At 42.2% G+C, this 25,721-nt stretch overlaps 1 protein-coding gene and 1 long non-coding RNA gene across 3 annotated transcripts; one reads left to right on the top strand and one right to left on the bottom strand.

Annotated features, from left to right (window-relative positions):
- Positions 1 to 419: 419 nt before the first annotated feature.
- Positions 420 to 18,640, bottom strand: col1a1a (collagen, type I, alpha 1a). Its single transcript, XM_006808871.3, has 49 exons — positions 18,348 to 18,640; positions 16,362 to 16,553; positions 16,082 to 16,104; positions 15,948 to 15,983; positions 14,747 to 14,839; positions 13,210 to 13,278; positions 13,082 to 13,126; positions 12,756 to 12,809; positions 12,616 to 12,669; positions 12,424 to 12,477; positions 12,273 to 12,326; positions 12,109 to 12,162; positions 11,321 to 11,365; positions 11,163 to 11,216; positions 11,023 to 11,067; positions 10,858 to 10,911; positions 10,277 to 10,375; positions 10,043 to 10,087; positions 9,817 to 9,915; positions 9,547 to 9,600; positions 9,342 to 9,449; positions 8,744 to 8,797; positions 8,530 to 8,628; positions 8,382 to 8,435; positions 8,191 to 8,289; positions 8,044 to 8,097; positions 7,899 to 7,952; positions 7,637 to 7,744; positions 7,504 to 7,548; positions 6,763 to 6,861; positions 6,560 to 6,667; positions 6,086 to 6,247; positions 5,927 to 5,980; positions 5,731 to 5,838; positions 5,560 to 5,613; positions 5,230 to 5,283; positions 4,981 to 5,142; positions 4,697 to 4,804; positions 4,344 to 4,451; positions 3,978 to 4,031; positions 3,487 to 3,594; positions 3,312 to 3,365; positions 3,110 to 3,217; positions 2,949 to 3,002; positions 2,749 to 2,856; positions 2,306 to 2,585; positions 2,025 to 2,215; positions 1,490 to 1,732; positions 420 to 1,363 (listed from the first exon to the last, which is right to left on the bottom strand). The coding sequence occupies exons 1-49, from the start codon at positions 18,427 to 18,429 to the stop codon at positions 1,217 to 1,219; spliced, it is 4,344 nt and encodes a 1,447-aa protein (XP_006808934.1). The 5' UTR covers positions 18,430 to 18,640; the 3' UTR covers positions 420 to 1,216.
- On the top strand, positions 12,640 to 21,830 carry LOC118455859 (uncharacterized). Of its 2 annotated transcripts, XR_004844268.2 has the most exons (4): positions 12,640 to 12,692; positions 15,033 to 15,120; positions 16,341 to 16,590; positions 18,226 to 21,830. It is a non-coding gene; the product is annotated as an uncharacterized LOC118455859 (long non-coding RNA). The 2 variants fall into 2 exon arrangements; XR_004844267.2 differs by lacking the exon at positions 12,640 to 12,692 and having other exon boundaries at positions 14,524 to 15,120.
- Positions 21,831 to 25,721: the final 3,891 nt, after the last annotated feature.

The following is a 25,721-nucleotide window of genomic DNA, read 5'->3' on the forward strand; positions in this document are numbered from 1 at the left end:
AAGAGGCTTAAAGAGGCGCTACGCTGGTTGCCAACATTACCAAAGCTGGAAATAGAAGAAGTCTGTCTCATTCTGGACACCAAGAAAAAAAAACTGTGGTTTTATTTTAGCACCATGAGGAGGACCCTGCCATGCCAGAGTGACCGTAGCTACACTACTACACAACAGTATAGTCATACTGAGCAGCCAGCAGACCTCTGAGAAAGAAAGAATAGCACCTTTAGGCTTTTGCCCTCTCTGCTTCTGTTAAAGTGTCTGCAAACCTCAACTACCCCCACTGACCACCACAACTCTACTGCAGGCTTCACTTTAAAAAACACTGGGCCCTTTTTTTAGAGCTGGAATTCCTTTCACTTCTGAGGTAGGCATAAGGATTTTTTTTGTGTTTTTTTCCTTAAAAAAAGAGGTTTAAACCCATGTTTCTCTGCTGGTGGTTTTAATGTGGCTTTTCTTTAGGAAAAAAAGGGAGACATAGAGAGGAATAAACATGAAAGAGACCACAACAACAAACAAATCACAACAGCTACAACATCAGCAGGTGAGGGAGGGACAACTCTTGAGGAGGCGTTGTCTAGGGGCAGGTGGAAAAAGGGGAAGGGCAGAACAACAGAGACAAACATGGCTGTCAGTTTCACCGTTTATTCATCAACACCTGAAACGTGGTACAAAGCAATTGGGTTCTGTCTGTTGGGACTGTCCTTTCATTCCTCTCACCGCAGAGGTGTATAAAAATACAAAAGTCACCTGTGTCTGTTTCTGTAAACTCCAGAGAGGCCGGGTTTGGCCGCATGATGAGGGGAAGTCAATTTTCTTTTACACTTTACAGAGGCATATATTATTTTCTTGTTGCCAGTGAAACAAAATGTCTTCTCTACAGGATCCTTGGTGTTGGTGATGGCAAAAACAAACAAAAAAAAGTCAGAAACAAAAAAAAAAAAGTAGTGGTCCCAAATGCGACGATGCAGATGCCTCTACACCACCGCCATGTTGTTCTCGTCGAAGTGCAGGTTTTAGGCAAAGCGGACCATCGGAGCAACGGCCAAATGGAAACTTGTAGAATCAAGAACGAAGGGTCAGATTTTTCAGAAAAATGGCATCGGGAGAATGATTTGTTGGGGGCATTTTTTTTGCTTTTGCTTTAGAGAGAGATGACTGCTAGAAAAAAATTAAACACACACACGCACACAACAACAATTTCAAGTCCAGATTTCTCTTTTTACAAGAAACAGACAGGTCCAACTTCAAAGCCAAACTCTTGGTCTGGAGCACCAACGTCCATAGGAGCGATGTCAATGATGGGCAGGCGAGATGTTTTCGATGTCTTGTAGTCAATGACTGTCTTGCCCCATGTACCGGTGTGTGACTGGAAGGAGAGACAACGAAAATCAGAATTAGGGTTCATATTCAGAACAGTGCTGATTAGAACCTCTAGCCTCTAACCCGTCTCAATCTTTGTTAACTTTGAATAATTAACAAAAGGTTTCCTCACCGTGCATCCATCCTCAAGGACACTGTAGGTGAAGCGGCTGTTGCCCTCGGCTCTGATCTCAATCTCGTTGGAGCCCTGGAGGAGGAGGGCCTTCTTGAGGTTGCCAGCGGCGCCATCCATGTAGGCGACGCTGTTCTTGCAGTGGTAGGTAATGTTCTGGGATGCCTCAGTGGACATGAGACGCAGGAAGGTCATCTGGATGTTGACATCCTCTGGCAGAGAGCCCTCGCTGCCATACTCGAACTGCACAAGACAGCGAATAGGGGATAGATTACTGACTGTGATGGGCAAAGGTGTGATGGTGTTGAAAAAGACTGGGTAAAGACAAAGTGGGAAGGAGTGGAGATGGGTAGAGAGGAGTAGAAGAGGAACCTAAGCAGACATTTAGGAAAGTGGGTAAGAGAAATGAACTCAAGCTGAAGAAAATCACAGTGGAACTGCAGATAAGAGAAATATGGAAAGAGACAGAAGAAGAAACTATAACGAAGAATAGAAGAAGAGAGAACAGGTAGGTTCTATAAATTAGGACGCTTACCTGGAAGCCGTCATTCATAGCCTCTCCGAACCAGACGTGCTTCTTCTCCTTGATGTTCTTGCTGATGTACCAGTTCTTCTTGGCAACCTCACGCTGAGTTGGGGATACGCAGGTCTCGCCGGTCTCCATGTTGCAGTAGACCTTGATGGCGTCCTGAGTGCAGCCCTGATCAGGGTCAATCCAGTACTCACCTGCAAAACACAAACAACTTCAAAACTCCGCTACGCCTACACCTGACTGCCCTTGGACTAGCTCTCCTGTCACTGTATTGAACTGCTCACCGCTCTTCCAGTCAGGATGGCACATCTTGAGGTCCCTGCAGGTTCTTGCTGGGTTCTTGCGGGTTCCGTCAGGGCTGCGGATCTGCTCAATCTGCTGGCTCAGGCTCTTCAGGGTGCTATCAACCTCCAGATCACGGTCACGGAGAACGTTAGCATCATCAGCACGGTACATGCGGAAGGGATCAGGGGCCTTCTCCTGAGGCTGGACCATGAAGCCAAGGTCAAATCCACCACCAGGGGCACCAGGTGCTCCAGGAGGTCCAGGAGGTCCAGGAGGACCCTGCAGAAGGAGAAGGGTAAAGAAAAAGTGTGGGTTGGTTAGTTCATTAGTAATGTGCTGCTTTTATCAAAATGTACCCTCAAAAACCCTAGGTTTAAAGGTACAACTTGGCACAATTTAAGTAAACAGCTGAATGTAAAGAAGGTTAGCTTGTTAGACTTACAGCAGGTCCCATCTCTCCAGAACGTCCACGAGGTCCAGGAGGTCCAGTGGGTCCAGGCAGACCGCTCATACCATCCTTACCAGCAGCACCAGCAGCTCCTGAAGGACCCTACAAACACCAGGAAATTTCAAATGTCAGTATCTGAAAATAAACTAGGTAAAGCTGAAACTACACAACTGCTCCAGACTAAGTTAACTTACTCTAGGTCCAGCGGGTCCAGCAGTACCAGCGGGTCCAGACTCTCCAGAAGGTCCCTATGGGTGCACAAAATCAGACAATCAGTTTAAAACTAAGTTTGCTGGTGTATGGCATTACTTTCTTTGACTGTAGTATATGCAGACTCAAGCATAAACTATCATACAGCAGGTCCGGGAGGTCCCTGCATGCCAGTGAATCCTCTGTGTCCCTTCATGCCTCTCTCTCCAGCCTCTCCAGCCTCTCCCTTGTCACCACGAAGTCCTGTAGCCCCCTGTCATAAGGAAAAATGACAGACATCATTTGGTTTAACCTTCCTTGCATGCTCTTCCATCCAGTGTAGTTTTGCAACTAATATTGTTACTTACAGCAGGGCCACGAGGTCCAGCAGGGCCAGCAGCGCCGGCAGGGCCAGCAGGTCCCTGGAAAATTGAAAAAAAAAAAGTTTTACGTGGAGACAGGGTTGCAGTAACTTACAGCCTTTGTCTTTGACTGGCATGACATACCAAGCTGAAACATTAATGAAGCAGATTTGTCACTCACAGTCTCTCCACGGTCACCAGTCTTTCCAGCAGGGCCGACAGGTCCAGGGGCGCCAGGGGGTCCAGGGGCACCAGAGGCTCCGGCAGGGCCACTCTCTCCACGGTCTCCCTAAAGGACAAATAAAAACTAGGTTATCACTAGCTTCAAACAGTGTATCTGACTACATTTGCCCGTTAAGCTTTATGTTAAAAATTCTAGTAGTGTATGGATATGTATGAACATGCTGAACACACATATATATCCTCCAGGGCGGGATTCACAAATCATGGCAGTACTCACAGAAAGTGTGACTTCTTCCTCTGGTTGCCATTTTAGAAGTTGTGGATGATGGCTAATAGGTAAGCTTTAGGCTAGATTACTTGTGATGCTACAAATTATTTAGTTGCATGTTAACATGTTAGCATGCTAACTTGTAGGCTGCCAACATACTTGGCGCTATGGAACAAAAAATAAGATAGCTGTGTGCTGTTGGTGAGGTCAGCTTATCTTACCTTGGGTCCAGGGGCTCCATCACGACCAGATGCGCCCTCGTTACCAGGGGTTCCCTTAAACACAGGCACAGAGCAAGTTAAGCTTAACAAAAACCTTCAGAACTGACTTCCCTGAAAGTTTTGCTAAAATGGTCAATTTTAAAGTCATTACAATTTATATGGCTGAATGCATAACGAGATGTGTCAGAAATAGTGTTTATAGCAAAATACTGCCACACAAAAATTAGAAATATAGCAGTCACTAGATGCAACTACATTTCCATGAGCATATAATTGGCCCTTTAATGGGCTTCACAGTTGGTTGGGAGGGTAACCAAAGGGAGAGCCACCCCTTGGCTCTCCACTTGCTCTGGTGGGACTTTATACCTCACGTCCAGACTCTCCAGGGGCTCCGGCCAGGCCAGGGGGTCCCATGGGTCCAGGAGGTCCACGCTCACCGTTTGGACCACCAGGGCCTTGCTTTCCAGGCTCTCCCTATTAGTGCAACAATTGCAGTCAGTCCAGTTATATTAACCTCATTCATATTTCTAACTGACTGAGACTGGTCTGTCTTATTTTTTGCTTAGCTAAATGAGAATTAAATGTTATTGTTTTGTGTCTTTTAGAAGTAGATAGACTTTTCTCTTGATTTAGAATCATGTAACTTGATGTTCTGGATTTATCAGATCCACTGAACATTTTGAAATGTTTGGGGTTTTAGAATACCAATGGGAACTTACAAGAGCTCCGGGAAGTCCAGGGAAACCTCTCTCGCCTCTCTGTCCAGGCAGACCAACAATACCACGCTGTCCAGCAATACCCTGAGGTCCAGGAATACCAGCACTACCCTGTGAAAGACAGAAAGTAGTTAGACACTGAGACACAGGTAGCAGAAACTGTGCAGTGAGTGGAAGGATGGAAATTAAATTTAATGATATTGCTGAAAGAAGATTATTGAAGGCTATGGTTTATTATAAATTGTGTCACAGCATTTTAGAATGTACTGAAAGTTGATATAACTTACGGGAGCACCATCAGCACCAGGGCTACCCTTCTCTCCAGCAGGTCCTGGGGGTCCAGCAGCACCCAACTCACCAGGGCGACCAGCAGGTCCAGTCTCACCACGGTTTCCTTTGGGTCCCTCCTTGCCAGCTGGTCCAGAAGCTCCGGGAGGTCCAGCGTTACCCTGTGGGGAGGACAGGGAGAATTTAAAATAATTCCAGGAAAACATAGATTTTGCGCACTGTGTCAGAAACACCGAAGAAAAACTTACAGCGGGGCCGGGAGGTCCAACTCTGCCAGCAGCACCAGGGAAGCCAGTAGCACCCTAGGGAGATAGAGGCCAATTAGCTAACTCAGGCTGCAAAAATACTGCATCAAGTCAGTAAAAAACAAACAAACAAAAAACAGACATGTATCAAACAATGGATTTGATGGTGGTACGTGTTTGGAAAATAAATAAAATGTTTCACTACTTTCTTTCCTTTTTTTAATTTTCTTTGCCCAGTTTTATGAAGTATTGCCAGTTTGGCAAGGGGTACTGTCACCTCTAAGCTAATGTCAGAAATGTAAGTTGCTTGGGAAAGTAGGAAGGGTGACTTACAGGAGGTCCAGCAGGTCCACGGGCTCCCTTAGGGCCAGTGTTTCCAACGGGACCCTGAAAGGCAACAGCATAGTGTCAAAGAAACTGCAGCACACAATATGGTCACATATAATGTTTAAATAGCTGTAATTTGTGAACTGGGATATGCTGGGAGTATGTTATTGTGTAAACCTGAGGTCCTGCAGCACCAGTGGGTCCAGCAGGTCCGGGAGGACCAGAATCTCCCTTAGCACCGTTATCTCCAGGCTCTCCCTTAGCACCAGCCTGTCCATCAGCACCCTAGAGTGGAAAAAGCCAAATAGTTCTTTAGTAACTTCTGTGTTAGAGTAAGAAAAATAGCGTGGACACTATTGTAGAATTTACTTACAGGAGGTCCAGCGAATCCAGCAGGTCCAGGTGGTCCGGCCTCACCACGCTCGCCCTAAGATGGAGGTAGACGAATCAGAATGAATTCAAACATTCAAAGATTAACACACTTGAGAACTTTGAATTAAACATTATCTATTGCAGACATAGCAGTGCTTACAGGGGGTCCACGGGCTCCAGAAGGTCCAACAGGTCCTTGGGCACCAGACTCTCCCTTGTCTCCTGGGGAGCCAGCAGGTCCAGGAAGTCCAATTGGTCCAGTCAAACCACGAGGACCATCCTTACCAGGAGTTCCATCAGCACCCTTAGGTCCTTGGTCACCCTGTGTGTTTGAAAGGAAAAAAGATGTTGGTAATAAGACGAACATTCACATAGTATATCAGGTCTTACAATGCTGGGGTCATTTGCTAAGTCACGGTAAAGCCCATCAGTGATTACACTGGGCATTTGCATCCCAATTGTGTCGTAATGACAATAAAATGGATGGACATATAGTAGAAACACTGATCAGTGTTTGTTGGATTGCTAAAGTAAATCTCACCTAGGATAGCAGTCTACAATGGCAGTGACCGCCAATGTACTATCCTGGCTACTCCGAATACTAAGAGTAATAGGACTACAGAAGGCGACTCACTCTGTTTCCTCTCAGTCCTGGTAGACCAGCGGCACCGCGCTCACCAGGCATTCCCTGCAGTCCAGGAGGACCCTGAGCACCAGGAGTACCAGGGGCTCCAGCATCTCCCTGAGGAAGAGATGTTCAGAATAGTGTAAAATGTGCAATTTAGTCAATCTGCTCACAACTGAGAACTTCTTAGTTTTTATATAAGATGTGTTCACCTTAGCACCATCATTTCCAGAAGCTCCGGGGGATCCACGGGCACCAGCAGGTCCAACTGGCCCAGCTGCACCACGCTCACCAGGGAATCCTCTATCGCCCTGAGGAGAAGAGTAGGTTGAAATGAGGTTATTGGATGGTTTGTTGAAACCATGAGAACGAGATCTGCTAGATCAGTTCTAGTTGGATGATATTCCCCAAAGGGAGGTTCATATGTGAGGTGAAGCTTTCATCCTAATTTATCTGTTCATTTATGAATGACAGTGTAAAACAGAATTTCTGATCAACACGAAGAGCTACTTTGTGAATGGCAGTGCAAGGGTTTTCCTCCTGTGACCATATCGACACTGTTATGGTACCTTTGTTTTGTTTACAGGTAATGTGAGTTGAAGCTAGTGATAGCATCTGCATAGTTGCTATCACTATTAATGATACAGTAGCTTGTTAGCAATCCTAATATTGAAAGTAGCTGGCTAGTTATCAGGCTAAAAGTTGTTTTCCAGGTCTAAAATCGAGCATTTTGGACAAGAATCCACTTTAAAGAATAAAAAAGCAGTTATAAGCTTACAATAGCCTGCTAGTAATAACTTCAATGTGTTTGAATATGCTAGTTAGCAACTTAGGAAGTTGTTTTCTACACCACGTAGGATTTTGGAAAAAGAACTAATGAATATATTTAATTATATTTAAACCACAATTAGAGTCTTATCTAACTGTGAAAATTATGAGGATATGTGACTTACTCTTGCTCCAGCTGGTCCTGGGGCTCCAGCTTCGCCAGGTACACCCTAAAAGGAAAAACAGAAATACAGGAATAAGCGCTTTTATTCACTGGAAATGATGCTGTTCCAGTCATGGTTCCGCTTCAATCAGTACCTGCTCTCCGGGCTTGCCAGTCTCACCAATGGCTCCCTGGGGTCCTGGGAGACCCTGGAATCCAGGAGATCCAGCAGCTCCCTGCTCTCCTCTCTCACCAGCAGGACCCTTAAGATGAGCAGAGAGGGAGGGTCAGCAATGGTGGCAGTAATGCATGGAGTAGATGTGACTTATTCTTGCAGCTATGTAGCTTTCAGTACTTTGTAGAGAGACATCAACACAAACTTGGGTGTTAATATCGAAGTTAGTGTTGTTTACTTACAGCAGGTCCAGAAGGGCCCTGTGCGCCAACATCACCATCCTTTCCAGGTGCACCCTGGGTAGAGAGATAGAAGGCTTTCACACACACAATCCTACCATTGATGATAGATAACAAGAAAGAAAACAGCAGGATATTGAGCACTCACAACAGGTCCAGTAGGTCCCATGGTTCCTCTCTCACCGGGCTTTCCAGCATCACCCTATAGACAAAAAAACACGGAGACCATATTTTAGATGCCCACTATTACTAAGCATGATTAAATATAATGTATAGATGTTGTAACGCTACTCACAGCAGCACCCTTGGGTCCGGGGAATCCCATGACTCCAGGCTGGCCTCTATTTCCACCAGGGCCAGGAGGTCCAGGGCGGCCATCTTGTCCGGGGGCTCCCTGTTAAGGAAGATTAAGCATGTTAAGGGGTTTTGCTATTTCTTGACATAAATTATAAGAACTAGGGTTAACTGTACTGCATACAAACTTACAGAAGGTCCCATCTTGCCATCAGGTCCAGGGTTGCCGGGGCTGCCAGTCATTCCCTATAAAGCAGAGGTCAGAGGTCAGAGGAGGGACTGGGTATAATGAATAAATGATGCTGCAGAGAATTATTTGACAGACAGTATGCTATCCCACCTTAGCTCCGGGCAGACCAGGCTCACCAGTGCGGCCAGACTCACCAGTGGAACCTTTAGCTCCAACAAGACCGGGGGCACCACGCTCACCAGGGGCACCCTAAGAAGAAAATAAGAATGGTGGAAATTCAAAAATTAGTTAAACCAAAATTGTGGAAGCCTGCGGGCGAAATTAAGGTTTATATCTGTTGTATGTATGTGTGCATTTTCCTTACTTTGGGTCCAGCAGGGCCATCAGAACCAGGGAAACCACGACCACCAGGGGCACCCTGCAAAGACAATCAAACATGTCCTGCTTAGCTCTGAACAGTAAAAAGTGTTTAAAGAGAAATGTGTCCAAACTATAGGTTTAAAATTGAACACCCTGTATCATGCATGCAGTCGAATTCCATCAGAGAGATCTGGACCTCAGGTCTGTGGCATCATTTTTAACTTAAATTAACATCCAAAAGACTTAATACTTTTAACCAAGTGCTTGTGCTGAATTCCTTCTGCTTCAGTGCCTTATGAACATAAATATAGGTCTAATCATGTTTTAGAGCCCTGAGAGAACTCAATGAGAAGAAAATGATGGCAGATAGAAGCTGTGGACTGGATCTGCCAGCCATTGACAAATTGCTTGTATTAACCTTGTCTCTAAGAACAGAAATGAACGTTTCTATCTTAGTACTAGCACCACTCAGTATGTCCATATCTGTAATACTCTTGGTCAAATGTCTTTTGTCCTTTGTGTTGAAACACCACTAGAGGTCCCTCTGCCATCATTTTACAGACTAGGGTACGTATAAAGTGGAAATCCAGTGAGATGCATACTCTCTCTCCAGGGCCGCCACGGGCTCCTGCAGCACCAGGCTCTCCTCTGGCTCCTCTCTTGCCCTCCTCACCGGGAGGTCCAGGGGGTCCCTGAACTCCTGAAACACCCTGTAGAAGAGCAATGTAACATGCAATGTGGAATAAGAGGCTGATACACACATAATTTTAGTGCAGTGTGCTCTGTCATGATCTATGGTGAACTCACAGCCTCTCCCTTGGCACCAGGCTCTCCCTTGGATCCTGGGGCACCAGCCTCACCCTATGGGACACAAACAAACAAGAAAATATAAAATTAAAAAACTACAAAATAGGGAGAAATTACTATCATTTGGATAAATCTAAAAGAAAAATAATTTCAGCAAACAACAAATGCCCAAAACAAATCTCTAACTGTCAAAGTATTCACACAAAACATACAAGTTTAAATTTTGGGTGATTTTGCTTTTTTTTTTGGATCTAAGAGATCTTTACTTACAGTGTTACCCTTGGGTCCGGGGGCACCAGCAGCACCCTGAGGTCCTGGGGGTCCACGGGGTCCGGGGAAACCAGGAGCTCCAGCAACTCCAGCAGCACCCTGTAGGGGGCAGCACACAACAATACAGTCATTTAATGTCATGCTGTAGAAAAAGTGATGACTATCTGTAGCTTTAGTAAAAATAAGAAAGTATTAAAAATAGAGTAAGTTGTTTAAAGATACTCACAGGTGCTCCCTTAGCTCCAGCGGCTCCATCAGCTCCAGGGTTTCCCTGAGAGGAGAAGGAAGGAAGTTTATTTATTGTCCCAGAAGGCAGAATTTTTTAAAATTTCTTTTAACAATTTAAACAATAATGTAAATTGTTTTATTTTGCCATGAATCAGATTCTAGTGGCCTATTTTTTGTGGCCCATTTGTTGTTGTTTTCATCAAGGATCTTTATTACAGTCTTTCATACTTACGGCAGGTCCAGCTGCGCCAGCAGGTCCGGGGTTTCCGGGCTCACCACGAGCTCCACCAGGGCCCTCGGGTCCACGAGCACCCTGAGCTCCAGCATCACCCTGGGGAGAAAGAAAAGATTATTTAGCAATACAAACAGCTTGGTGGTGGAAGACAAGAAAAAAAGAAGATAAAATTGTTGGCATAAACACTCAACATCTAACCTCAGCCAAAAAGAACCCCACAGCTTCAGCTATGACCCAGTTCCACATGCACAGACAATTACTGTGAATTTCTATCATAAGCTTTAAAATATACTGAGAACTCTGCAAAAAAATAAAATAAAATAAAAATAGTGCCCATCCATCTAATTTCTTAATAGTCACTGTTCATACTCGAACAGTTGTGGGAGCTCAGATGTTTTTTATGACCTGCATTCTACATGTCAGGTGTACGTGTTGGCTACCTACATGCTTCAGAAAATAAATTCTTCAAAGTCGGCACAGTAAAAACACAACCAAGAGAGGAGAGGAAATAGATTATACTGCTTTTCAGAAGAAAAATGGACTGAAGATTACTGGAGCGGGTCAGGAGCAGTTTATACCTTGGCTCCAGGGCCACCGGGGAATCCAGGGGGTCCAGCGGGGCCAGTGGGACCCTGAGAAGAACAAAAACACCGATACTCAGATATACATAGTGCATCTTTTTGGGTCAGTGCTAACAAAGCTGAGATTTTAAGAGCTGAAGCTTTGGACAATGAAAGACTTACAGGAGGTCCAGCAGCACCAGCAGCACCATCGTTACCACGAGCTCCCTGCAGGTCAAAGACAAACGTGAGTGGTCGATTGGTTTCTCAATTCACTAATTAATTGATTTCACTAGTTGCAACTATGTAATGTATGGACTCACAGCAGCTCCAGAAGCACCAGCACGGCCTCTCTCACCAGGCAGACCACGAGGTCCCTGAGATAGACAAAGACAGCGTCAGTTAGCCAAAATCAGTTGTGGAGAGAAGAAACTATGCTACTATAATTATGTAGCAGAGACGGGGCGCTTGTTTTACTCACCATAGCACCAGGGGTTCCATTCTCACCAGGGGTGCCAGCCTCTCCCTAAATGGACAGAAACACACGGGCCGACGAGAAGATCAGAATCATTAATTAAACTCTAGAAACTTTATCAAACTTTTAGAAATGATGCTCGTCAATGCAGCATTTAGCCAATCAAGCTGCTATAACTAAAAAGTAGCCAGTGACTGCTAATGTAACTTGCTAGTGTTTAAATGGTTGATACTACTGCTTTTTGTAGCATTATTGTAGCTTTTACTGTCCACATTGATACTCAAACTGTTAGCTGTTAATACTAGCAGTATTTAGCTTTAGGTTAAAATATGTTGTATATGACCAACTTGTCGGTGGAGTGGTAGGTGAAGAAAATACACTGGTTATAATGGAGGAAATGCTGAAACTGTTTTAGACATTTTTAATGATTTTTCTGCATCTATAGGTTAATTTTTTCAGTGTGTCTTTAAACACTAAACGGTACTCGTTTGAGAACCATATTGATAGTTCTGCCTGAGATGTCTTCCTGTTAAAAGGGAGTTGTGATATGGTGCTGTCTATAATTACAATCAAATGCGATTAATTTTATTGTACTTCAAATTCTGGCACTAGTGCTCCTACCACCAGGACCACTATGAGTTAGATATCAGTGCCAATATTACTGTCATTTATAGCACTGCTACGATTACAGCTACTCACCACTGCACTATCAGTGAAGTAGCCCACCTGTGGGTGACTTTTTTCTACAGCTTATGTGGTGAGAACAAGTGTTATAACAAAGTGGGGGCAGTCACCTTGGGTCCAGCGGGGCCACTGTCTCCCTTAGCACCATCCAGGCCACTGAATCCCTACACAGAATAACAGACATGCAAAGATGAAGTTTCCAGCCACGACTTTCAACATTTTTTTATTTTGGGTTGAATATCAGTTGAATGGGGTGGCACAAGTTCTGACTCACTCTATGTCCCTTGATGCCAGGCAGACCTGGGGTTCCTGGGAAACCACGAGCTCCCTGGGAAAAAAAACCCAAAAAAACAAGGAGGTGACAAAAGTTATTATCTCAGCTCTGTTTTTGTTTTACATATTGGTGGTAAGAATCAGCAACTTACCTGAGGGCCAGAAGGTCCGCGCTCACCGGAGCGACCTGGTTTGCCAGACTCACCCTGAGAGAAAGAGAGTTGGGGAGATGGGGATGAAATGATGGCTCAAGACATTCCTCAGTCTAAACTGATATATATGTATATGTATATATGATATATATAGGTAGATGAACTGATATGATATCAATCCAGTGCACTTACATCCTCGCCGTTCTTTCCAGGGGGGCCGGCAGCTCCACGGGGACCCATGGGACCCTGAAGCGAAAATCAGAAATAAGGTGAGAGTGTTAACATCACAGCAAAGTTCAACGTGCATTTGTTTCCCTGTCCTGAATACTCACAGGAGATCCAGGCTCTCCGGACTCACCAGGGGGGCCAGTGAATCCTTGAGGTCCCTATAGTTGGTAACAAACAGAAACACCATCACTACACCAAATATGTTGATGCTACTCACTGTTTCAACACACTGTAAGGAGCAGTTTGTTAATTTTTCAAAATTTATTTCAAGAAAATAAAAGATGTTTTTGCTGCCTAATAGTAATCAATCAGAAAAAAACACTGTCTTTGTGTTATTTCCAGCAGAAAAAGGAAGGACTGGATTCATGCTAGCTAGCATGCCAGGTTTCAGTTTTTAACCTAAGCATAAAAACCCCCATCATGTACTCACGTTAGGTCCAGGAAGTCCAGGAAGTCCACGGGGTCCCATTGGGCCCTATCAATCCAACAGAGAAAAGCTTAGATGCTGCGCATGGAAATATTTTGAATATAGTGTATTTAAATACGTATGTAACCTACTATGGGTCCAGGCACAGGCATGGCAGGAGATTTGTCATCGTAGCCACCGGACATCTGAGGGGAGAAGTTCTGGAAAAAAATAAACACAGACATGTTAATCTCACAAAAATACCAAAATTATTGTTTTTACGATGAAAAAATATTAACTTCCATCTGTGTTGTGACATGACATAGGCTACATGTTAGCTATGAGTAAAGCAATGCATTTCAAATCTCAACACTAAATTTTTCCAGTTGAATAGAATCACTGATTCTGGATCATCTGAGCCATAGTCCAAATTAAATATCTAAATCATGCATAGTTGTGTCATGTTCCATCAAGTAGAGTTGTCTGTTGTTTCTTTTACCATGCACTTCCCCACTGCATAATTTTTTTTTTTATATTTCCAAATAAAAGCAAACACAATAACAAAACTGCAGCAGCAGATTTGATGATATGGAATCTCAATGCTAATGCTACTCATAACAATCCAGTTCTAAAATGAGCAGTGCGTATCAAATCATTGACCTTTGACCTCAACAGTAGTATTTAAAGGTGTCTCTGGAGGATACATACTGTATAATGTAGATAGGGAACATTCTGTCTGAAGTCAAACATATGTTAATGGTGACTGTCAAGTCTCTAATTGTCCAGCTTAACGTGGACCATTGGCATAGAAGTATGTCACTGATAATGTATACACAGGGAAGACTGTAGGAGTTTACTGAACTGTGGTTACATGGAGTAAATGCTGAAGTATGTTAATAGATGTTAATGTCCTGAATCATGGAAAATTTGATGTTGATATTTAGCCATATCTAAAACAGCATCATGCTAATCCTCGGTAAAGTTATACATGTTATCCACGCTATAGTTATTACTTTAGCATACACATGTGTAGTTGAAGTTATTGGCAAACTGAAACATAGAATATTTAATTAGAAGTTGATTCTACAAAAGTATGGACTCATGTTTAAGCAAGATACAGAAATACAAATTAGCTTTTGAATGTTAGCTAAGTATCTCATTAAAGAGTATGACCGTGTGACAGTGTGTTCTTTTAACATTTTAGCACAGAGGCAAATGATAAAATGAATCAGCAAATAATAAATTATATTTTGTTACTATTTAAAATATTTTCAATCAATATTTTTGGTATATTAGCAGTCATGTCAACAACAGGCAACAGTCAGTGGGTATATTAGTATGTAAATAAACCTCTAAAATTAAAAATGGTAGCTTAACAAACTTTCTAAAGTTTGTCCACTTCCAGAATATTGTCTGCTTTCCGTTCAAAAGGAAATGAGGCGTCGTTCCATCCTTAGTAATGACTTCTTGACCTTCTGCTCAGAGACACTGTGCCAAACTCCAGACACAGCTCATCACACTAATATCACTTCAGCTTTGACAGTTGACTTTTTCCGCTCTAGCTGCAGCACGATTAACATGCTGTCAATCATTTGCATACATTAAACGACATAGTTACGTTACTAACTGACCGGCCACCATTCACCTTTAATGAGTGAAATACAGAATAACTAAAATTTAACAACTTACTCCACCAAGGCCAGGGGGTCCAGGTGGGCCAGGAGGTCCAGGCAGTCCAGGCTGGCCAGGCATACCATCTCTACCAGGGGGACCAGCAGGACCCTGTAGATAGAGGAAATCAGGGTCATACTCAAGAAGGTCGCTTGGATTAAAAGTTCTGATGTCCACAGTCCAATACTCTAAGACAGAAAACTGATTTGTTAAACCATTAATCACGTGCATTTCCTGTGGTCTGGCCGTATCATTGAAGACATGTGTTTGGTTAATATTTGATTCCATGTTTGTGTCTTCAAAGGCTTTTAAATCATTAAAGGTGCAGTTTACGTTGAGGCTGACTATGAGACTAACCAGGAACAGTCTAGTCATTTGATATCAGGACACAGGTAAGAGTGCCATTGACTTAGAAAGCTACCCGTTCGTCACCATCATGCTCGGTAGCCAAAATAGCACCACGAAATACATTATTATTACACTATTAAATGCACTCTTAAAAACAACACAGCTGATCCACAGAGCCTCTTTTACAGTCTAAGATTCAACTTGTAAAGTGACCAATGAAGGTTCAATCAAATCCAATCCAAATAAATAATCAGAAGTCATAATTTCCTCCTAAGATTGAGCCAATTTAAATGAAAGTAGCTCCACTGTTGAAAATCATGGATAAAGAAGTTGTTTTTTTCATTGATAAAAACCAAATCCTTATATAGCTAATAATATTTATCCATGATAATATTTGGTTTGATTTTGAAATGTAAGCCAAGTCATGCTGCTCTGCAGGATTTAACCTGACCTCATCATGTTTTGTGTGAGGTAAAAAAAACAGACTTAAACTATCAAAATTGGATGTAACAAAGGACAACCGGTGCCCTAGGGTGACATTTAAAAACACAAATCCAAAAATTACAGTTTACAGAAACTTTACATGTAAGATTCTGCCTCACTGCCTCACTGCATGAAGATGGGTAAATGGTTTTAGATTAAGTATGATGTGTGATGAAAGCTAAAAGCAGTTTGCAGTTTCACTGCATTTCAAAGTCATCTGAGCCACGTTTCCACATGTGCCTGATTTAAAACACATGGAGCTACGTTCTATCAGTGTAACTGATCAGCTCCAGCAAAAACACAGGAATTAGAGTGACAGATCTTGAGCTCACCACACAACCAAAAGTTACGTTAAGTAAAACAAGGAAAGAAGAGGGTGTGAACCTACCCTGTCTCCCTTGGGTCCACGAGCTCCCACGGTTCCCTGTGGTGAAAAGAAGAAAACAGTGTGTCTAATGTGTATCTGATCTCATGGGAGTTGTGCAAACTATTTACAAGTGTCGGTGGAAAATGTATATTTACCTCAGTCTGAGGCTCCTGGAAGCCTGCAGAGAGCAAACAGGTTTGGCATTAACAGACGAAAGCACCCAGAAAAGCTCATAATGATGCTTTAAGTGTTCAAACAGAAACTAAAAAATAATTTTTCAAAGACAGTGTCTCACTCACACCAGTAACTCTTGGCATGTCATTGAGGACAGATGATGGATTCGTGTCATGGGGGCAGTTTAAATGAGAACATGTGATGTGCAAAAACTGTTTTGTGTATCTGTGCTTTGTCCAGAGAGAGATGCAGTTATTATACCGTCATCGGGGCAGATGGGGCAGCACTCGTCGTGGGGGATGATGGGGTTGGGGCAGTCCGTTGTATCCTCGCAGATGACCTCATCGCACATCACCGTGCCACTGTCGCACACACAGATCTGACATGGCTCCGGCTTCCACACATCCCGGTCTGCAAACACCTGGCCGTCCAGAGTGCAGCTTTTGCCCGTGCCTGAGGGGGGCGACACAGAGGGAGAGGGACGACACAGGTGAGCTACCTGAACGCACATGCAGCCTCAGTATCTACACTGGTGGGAGTCCAGATAAAACTAGGGCAGGAGACTAAAGTGCTTTAATTATGAAGCTAAAAATAAATTGTGAAAAAACCCTGAATATGTGGATCATTTTCTCAAATTAAAAAATTTGATTTGTTCTCAAATTTAGTCAGACTGATTACCTGAGATGAGAATTTTGAATTACAGTGAAAAAATAGTTTCAATAAAACACTTTTTTGGAGAAAAACGTTAGAAAAAGATAGATTGCTAAACTGGTGTAAAATCTACGTCTGAAACATAGGAAATAATGACAGCACCAACATAAATACACAAAGCTTAGCGGTGATAAAGACGTGGACAGGAACTGGGGGGCTTTGGAATCAGACCGGAACAGGTCAGAGGTGACAGAGAGGGCACCAGTGTGTGTCTGCAGGTCACGCCATCATTGCACACACAGACACTGATTAACCCCGCAGTAAGATGGGATTTAATCTCCCTGTTCTTCAACTCAAAGTCATATTTTCCACCCTGACACTGTGGCGGCTGCATTTGATTCTCAGCAAAACTCAAACTGGGACTCTGCTCAGAGTGCTTTTAAATCTTCCAGCGTACCAAAGTGCTGAGCTCAGAGGGGAAAAGCAGAAGCGGCTGGAGGACTGCAGACTGTAGGCTTGGCAGTGACTGGTGGAAACACTCCACATGTGGATGCAATTAGAGAAGAAAAAAAAAGAGTGGAAAGAAAAGAGGGGGGGAGGGGATGGCACGGGGGGACGTGGCGGCCAGATGTGTCTGGCAGTGCTGAGAGCAGCCTCTGGGTGGCGTTGTGAGATCGCTCAGAGGGCCAGAAAACATCTGCTTTTTATGCACAGCTGAGTCCTTTCCAAAAGAAGAGGAACATCTGGAAAAACCGAGTTTCGCCTCCTGGGCTCTTGTTTCCAGAGCTGAACTGCTTTTCCTTTGTCTTCTCAGAGGAGAATACTGGTTGTTCTAAGCACCAGCAGAGGCATCCGCTTCCCTCTGATCTCTCTTTCTGTGCAAAATGATCTCTTCAAAAGTCCACCTGAGCTTTTGTGGGCTCTAAAGTTGAAAGCTGGCTCAGGCTGTGGAGGTCAAATACTCCGGCAGACAAGACTACGCCTGCTCCTCTCCTCCTCCGCTCCCTGTTTTCTTCCTACTCTCCCTCTCAGTCACCTGTCCAACTCAGCACTTGGCCTCAGGCTGCAAATTCCCTGTCACATCAATCAGGCCTGTGAGAGGCTTCGCCTTCTGGCTCATATCTCGTGGAAACCATTTTTTTTGAATGGGTACAGGTGACGCAGGTAGTCGTGTCAAACTGATAAAATGCCACAGGGTTTGGGTTAAAGGGAGGTTCAGACCTATGCAGCTGGATAACCCTCGCCTGGAGGAGAGAATGGAAAACTTGCAGCAACTCGCTCTGCATGCATGGTGGGGAGGTGGGGGTTGGACAGACTTAGACAAACACAAGGAGAGGGAGAGACAGGGGCCTTCTTGAGATGCCCAATGCATTACACACACCCTGCATTATCTGTCTATCTGTCTGGAGACAATAGAGCACAACAAAGCAAACTTAATTCTACTTAAAACTTTTCCTTTCTCCTCTTCTCTAAGATCTCAGAAGCCGTCCAGCCACGTAGAGAAAATCCACTTTCCAAACCCAGTAAAGAAAAAAATGCAATAAAATAAAAGGGGAAAAAGTCTGAGAAGATCCAGTAAACAGTGATGAAACTTACGGTCGTCCTCGCCCTGCGCTCTGACCAGAAGCACTGCTGCGCTGAGCAGCAGCGCCAGCCGCAAATCCACAAAGCTGAACATGTCTAGATGCCACTAGACATGTAGACTCTTTGAGGCAAGAGAGGAAAAAAAGTTGGGGATGTTTCTTTCTGCTACACTCCACTCATACACGGGTGTTTGGGGGCAGGATCCACTCGTCTGTTCACAATCCTCCTGACCCCAGCAGAAAACTCCCTACTGCCTACACTGACTTTCCACAAGGGTTTTTATATGGGAGCCTCAAGAACTGGGAGGTACCGGAGACTGGACCGACTGTAGGGACGCACCCTCATTACCCCGTTGCTGCTTCTGCTCACGTTTAGGGAAGACAAGAATGGACGACTCCTTCAAAGGAAAAAAAAAAAAACAGCGAGAACAGAAGGTCCCTCCTTCCATGCCTCCACACCAGAAGGGTTATAGTTTGGATCAGAAGAGGAAGGAGCAGGAGGGGAGGGGGGCTGAGCGGGAGGAAACCTGATCCATAAGAGCATCGGACGGTTGGAGGAGGATCTCCTGCAACAGGCACGGGTTTAATCCAGAATTTATTCCTGGTTGTGGTCCACTTCCTGATTCGCTTTGATTTGAGTTAAAGCTAAGACTGTTTAGATTCAGTTTTCTGGGTTTTTTTCACAATCTGATGGCTCAGAATCTGTCAGTTTTATATCTTGTAGTTCCGGTTTGAGTTGGGTTTTGGTAGTAGATTTGAGCCAGTTGTTTCAGCTTAACAGAGTGTTTTTATAGTCTTATCTGTTTGAGTGTTAACATGTCCTGAACATGGCTGCAGCCTCACAGACACTTGCCTCAGGCTGTATGTGTATCTTCTGCTTTAGTTTCTAAATTTTGTTGTGATCAGCGAGCAGGTTTCATGTCAGGTTTGGAAAAATTGTTCAAAGAACTTTATAATAACATGCTCCATGTTTGGAACTATTTCAATTCAGTTCAGTTTGATTCTATTAGATTCCATTTAATTTAATTCAATTTCAGTTTATACAGTGCCAAATCACAACAGCAGTGGCCTCAATATGCTTTATACTCTACAGTAACATAGAAAATGCCAACAATCAGACAACCTCCTATGAGCAAGAACTTGGTGACAGCAGAAAGAAAAGCTCTTTTTACAGGAAGAAACCTCCAGCAGAATCAGAGAGGGCCAGACATCTGCTGTGACCAGTTGAGGTGAGGGGGAGGAAGACGTTTACACTGGAACATAGATCATCACACTGACAAAGTCCACCTAATGACTTATTTTAATACAGTATGCATGTGTGTAAAAAGAGAAATCTGCCTTTCACAAGTCCTCAAACTATACTGCAGAACTAAAAGACTGGAGTGTCCCAGAAAAGCTCACTTGTGACAGTCCATGGATCACAATCAATAAATAAGCAAAAGAATCTGCTGAAAGTCGATGACGGAAGGGATTTGTTTTCTGTTATAGGATTATAAGTGACACAAGAAAAGTTTGTAGAACTGTGTCATTGTTTTTGATCACCTGATTCAGGTCTGATGGAAATACTTTCAGAACATTACCGAGCAAAGTGGCTAATATGTTAAAACTGCCGCCTCCTGGATTCACACTCGGGTAGGTAGACCTGTTCTATATGGGGTTTGCATGTTTGGTTTCTCCTAACTTTGGAATACATGCTTACGTCAGTAAGCCCAGGAAACTTTAGTAAAGAGATTGTTAATTCCAAACACTTCACATGTCATCCTGTTTATTTCACACTTTTTTTTTGGGCCTTTTTTCTTATCAAATTCACAGAACACATGTAAAAGAGAGAGGTAGCTTCTGGGTTTGTAAAGGGAATTAACAGTGGAAATGTCCTAAACATGCATTATTTCTAATAGCCAGCAGAGGGCGACTCCTCTGACTAAAAAAAGAAATTTGACTATGTAAAAGCTCAGACCCTAGTAAACTGTTTCCTCGGGAGTTTTTAATTCTGATAGCTATTGTTAAATCTTGCTGAGTACAACAAAATGTTTGTTTTGTAAATTACGACCCCGATTATAGTGAAAAGGACAATAAAGGTGGATGAGCTTAAGGGTGGCCAAAATCATAAATTGCTAGCTATGATTGTGCCGTTTCGTATGTTAATGGGAGCTTATGAGGCCCAAAGCAGAGATAAAGAATGGGCTGCACAGGTTGGTTCAGTATACGTCATCATAACTCAACACACTCTGATTTTCCATTTTAAAAAGTAGATACTGTAGGTCCGTCAATCAGTCCTGTGATTACTTTTTACTTTTGTGTCAAAAAACATGAAACCATGGGACATATGTCCAGAGCAGAAACTCTCTGGTGGTCGTTATAGTCTAAACGTTGTGTATGCGCCGACTGCATAACTATTAGAGCCTCTTTTACACCTGTTCTGGGAAAATCCTTTACTTTGGGGAAGGTTATTTTAAAAACCTGCTTTAACAAGATTGATTGTGCAGTTTTATTCACCGTAGAATTCTGGTGGGTCCTTTGTCACCACAGTAGAAACAGAAACGCTGAACAACACTTTTGTAAACAAATGCACAATAATTTTTTCTGTAACTGTGAGTGTTCTTATTCTTCTTCAGCATGTATGGATAGACTAGACCACTCATGCTGTCCCCTTCAGTTCTGGATGAACTGGAACCTCAGTACATAAAAAGGGTACCATGTGTAATAATTGTCACTTCATGAGATAATAGTAATCTTGTGTAATATTTACACTTAGAAATGTGTTAAATCATATCACCATGGTCAATGTAAAAAACAAAAACAAAAAACAAAAAGACCAAAAAAACAAATACACAAGTCATTTTGAGATGCTCTGAAGTTGGAAATTTGGGACTTGATAAGAACAGAACCCTTAAAGAGACAATTTACCTGCAAACTTGAAAAAAACAACAAAAAACCCAAACATTCTAATTATGTCTGAAAGTGTTAGAAAGACTACTAAGATCTACTGGAATCATCATACTATGTATTTGATATTTTAACTTGTCTTCCATAAGGATGGAACAATCAAATGACAGATTAAATAATAGATGACTGTTAAAAAAATAGCATATGACTGAACCAGATGTTAGCATTTTTGGAGCGAGCAGCTGCAGTGGGCTAAAACTGCCTCTGTTTAGAAATACCTGCACAATTGTGGGGTTTGCACAGATTATGATTGTTATCGGCTCTAAATAATAAGAGCCCTTTTTTTGCTGTTGAATTCCCCCCCCAGTCCAAATACAGGTTTATATAGAAGGTTCTCTGCCCCCCCCCCAACAGTATTCTGTGTGCAGCGCCGGCCCGACTGCAGGTGAGCTGTAATTAAGCAGAAAGCAGACATTATGGAGCAGATGAGCTGTGGGGAGACACACAGCAGCTTTCTGCCATCTGATCCACCAGCATCAGACACGTTGCACAGTCTGAAGCTGGCCAAGCAAGCCTCTAATTCACTCCTCCTCCTCTCTCTCTCTCTCTCTCTCTCTCTCTCTCACACACACACACACACACACACACACACACACACACACTGCAGATACCTTCATATTATCCATGTGTCTGCCTGTTCGTTTTTTTTTTGTTTTTTTTTACAGGGAGGATGGAATGCAATCTGTCTTTCAGGAAGAACAGAGAGGGAGAAAAGAATAAAAGGGAGGAAAGCGCCACCTCATCATTCCCCGGCTCGACCTCCAGCTCTGACTGAATCCTCAGAGTGTCACAAACTCACACATACATGCATTTGCAAGAGTTTGCATTTGCTCCCATCTCTAATGAAAAAAACCCATCACCCTCCTTTCAGCAGCACACCTCAAAGTTTGACTTCAGGTTACACATTGAACGATTAAGTTTCGATTTTGAGAATATGTATTTTTGGCTCTTAGCAAAGTCACTGCCTCAGTAAGTACTTTTTGTCATAAGGGTATCAAGTTTACTAAGTTCAAGTTTAGACATGATTTCAGGTATTTGTATATCAAGAGTTTAGTATAAAAGTATCACTGATTTATAATGACACCTTTGACGTACCTTTCAAACACACTCTATATGATATGTACTGCAGCAATATGCTTTATGTTACTAATAGTAATAATGTCATTTCTTCTTTAAACTATGGTAATCTGTTTTACTTTCTTGCTGATTACAATCCTCAAAGCCTTCTCAAGTATAAATAGAAAATGTGTTTTAATTAATTGAACAAATTTAATATAGCATGCTATGTGAATAGGTGACTTTCGCACAAGCCAAGAAGCCAGTCTGCTGATATGCTGCTGGTAGCTTCATATTTACTGTACCAACTTGAAAGTGGTGTTACCTTTATACTGGGAGCAAGAACGTGGAATATTTAAAAAAAATGTCATCTTAAGAAATAAAAATGAACTAAAAAATTAGAAATAAATAAATAAAAACTATTGTTGTATTGTCTTATACTGTATCATATCTCTTCAGTGTATATCAGTCTGGCCCTTTAACGATAAACTCTAAAGTCAGAAGCAGGCCAGGAATACACTTAACTATCAAAGTCTAGTAATGTACCAAAGCAAAGTAACGACCACATGCTTAGATGGGAGGACAGCATAGCAACACAGCTAAAATACTCTTGCCGAAGAGCATTTTCTTAATTAAACACTCACCCATGGAAACAAAAAGGATCCCGGACAGCCCCCCATTTATTTTACACAATTTCTGTGGCTGCAAAAAACAAAACAAAATAAACAAAAAAAAAACCCCAAACTAAAAACAAGGTTGCAAAGACAGTAGGGATTTTAGAAGGGTAAAACATCTCAAAATGGTCTATGTTGTTTTGTTTCAATAAAAAGTCTAAAAATGAGACTGTTACTTACTTTACAGTATCATTGTACCACATGGTGTGCAGGGTCTCTAGTCTAGATAGCTTTGGTTGATTTATTTACTGACTATGAGAAATGAACACAACACTTCTCTTAAATGTGAACAGTTTTAACCAGCATCAAAGATTTGTTGAAAGCCAAGAAACACTGATGACTAGCCAAGCTATAGCATAGTTGATTAGCCGTAGCAAAATAACTCTTTAGAAGTTGAATAAAACTATATTCTCTATGTAGATAACAGAGGTGAATATTTAGCTAAGTCTTAAGATACAGATTTGTATTATTTCTTACAATTTTACTTTTCTTATCCGGCATATAAGTTCTTAAACATGCACAAGCCAGTATACTAGTAAACATTGAATCTGCCAAACATGAATTAAAGAAACATCCCCCCCAAAAAAGCACAAGATGTTGTTGCTAAATACAGCAATAAGAAATGAAAAAACCTTCTGTGATGTTTGGAATGAAATGGCAGCATACGCATCTGAAACATTCAGTAAAACTGAATTTAGAAAAGATATAATTGAAGGTTTTGCAGTTTAAAGCAGTCCGAATTAAAGATATGGAATGGAATTTCTTTTAACAGCTCCTTCATGCACGCCCTTGTCCCCTACCAACAGGGTCATGCTGGTCAAAATGCAACACAATAAACCATCAAAACGTGCATGTTTTTCCTGTTGTTTTCTCAGCCAAAAAGTAATGTGACCTAAATTATAGAGTGCATAATCATGTACATTTCCCCCCCGTAAGAATGTACATAAAGGCTTTGATTCCCAAATAGTCATTCCTTGCAGACATTGCATGCACAGAACTCTGGTAATTAGTTGTAAGTTGATTGGCTGGTTTCAAAAAGTCTATGTTTACCATCTTTCGAGTGTCAGGTCAGTACAATAGTAGGTTTGACCCCAGAGACAAAACTACACATGAAAAGCCCATACATATGAGTGCAACGTAATTAAAGAACATTGTGAAGCTATGTAGTAATAAAGGCTTGGAGATCAGTGGTGCAAAAAAATCCAAATCTGTCATTTCCGAAATATCACCAGAAGAGCAGAGCTGGATAGAAACCCTGGAAATATCTGGAGGGAACGGGCGGGGGAGAAGAAGAGATTGAAATCATATCAATAATCCCCCAAAGTTCAGTGAGGACATACAGAGACACTAAAATAACTAAAGAAATACCAGAATTTAAATTTTCATTGATTGATTGAAGTATCAAAAGTCTTGTATGCTCTTGTATGCTTGTGCAATGCAGAAAACCATGACAATATTTGTGAGAAAGAAAAAAGCACCAACAGCTATTTGTTAAACAAAAAAATATATAACTGTGAAAAAAATGCTTAAAAAGCTGATTTAGTTAAACACTTATGGTGTGACTTAGCTATGTCAACTTTTTTGGTTTGGTTGGAGCACTGGAGAATAAGTAGATGAGCAAACATATTGTTCTAAAAAATATCTAAATTGAATTTTATAGTTATCAACTAAAGGTGTTTATTTGAAATGAAGGAACTATCCACATGCTGTGACCTGGCATACACTGAAGAGACTAAAGGAATTATTGGCTAGATGTCGTTGAAGGAATGAAGAGTCAAATTCTTTTTAATGGAAAATCATTCAGAAAAAATCTCAGCAGGAATATATGGAAAGACACAGGCAGGGAAAGCAGAAAGAAGACACCAGCACAGAACAGAGCAGGCATCAGTGAAAACAGATAAGATAGAGATTTAGTAAAAATCATTTTAAATGGTTTAAATGATTCTAAGCTTCAATAACCCACTGAAATCTTAGTTAGCCTAAGAGTGACTGTTTGCTGAAGCATTCAGACATTTTGTGTCTGGTTAAGTGTGAAGCCATGGGCTCTGGATACATTGTAAAGGTCTAAAAACTGTTATGAAAGACTTGATGGGCATGAATAGTGCTAATAAAAAGCCAGAGAAACCAACAATGACCAATGATTTTTTAAAGGGCCTGTACATAGTAAATAATACAAGATACAAAGCATTACAACAGCCTTAATGAACGGAGTAGAAAGTTGGATCCAGAAGCAGGGTTGATATGTTATAATATATTATCCAGATTATTTTATGTTCACCGGAAAACCCTTTTTTTCTGAATATGGTACAACTGAAAAAAATCTTTTTCCTATTAACATTAAAAAAAAAAACTGTTAGGTTCTTTTTTTCCCAATATTATGGTGCAACTGTTGGTTGAACATGCTCCAACAACAGGTCCTCCAGGAAATATTGAAAATCTCCTATCAGGACCGGATAACCAATGAAGAGGTGCTACGAAGAGCAAACGTTCTTCCCCTAGCCGATATTGTTGCTCAACGTCAATTTCGGTTCGCAGAACACATCTTCCACCTACCGCTCCACTGGCCAGCCAACGATGTCATGACATGGTAGAGGGAAACACAAAGACGGATGACCTAAGACCACCTGGCGCCGGACCATAATAGATGATCTGGAGCATGCCGGCATTAACTGGGATGAAGCCGAAGCAATTGTTGCTGATCGCCAATGATG

This window comes from Neolamprologus brichardi, unplaced genomic scaffold (assembly GCF_056152115.1).
Source record: "Neolamprologus brichardi isolate AB-2024 unplaced genomic scaffold, ASM5615211v1 NODE_ptg000031l+_length_7269946_cov_1, whole genome shotgun sequence".
In the NCBI taxonomy this organism is placed as follows: Eukaryota; Metazoa; Chordata; class Actinopteri; order Cichliformes; family Cichlidae; genus Neolamprologus; species Neolamprologus brichardi.

Coding starts and splice junctions, on each gene's coding strand:
- col1a1a (XM_006808871.3), bottom strand. CDS start 18,429: ATGTTCAGCTTTGTGGATTTGCGGCTGGCGCTGCTGCTCAGCGCAGCA. Junction 8,629..8,743: donor ATGGCCCTGCTGGACCCAAA/GTAAGGAAAATG, acceptor TTTTCTTCTTAG/GGTGCCCCTGGTGAGCGTGG. Junction 3,003..3,109: donor AGGGACCTCCCGGACCTGCT/GTATGATAGTTT, acceptor GTGCACCCATAG/GGACCTTCTGGAGAGTCTGG.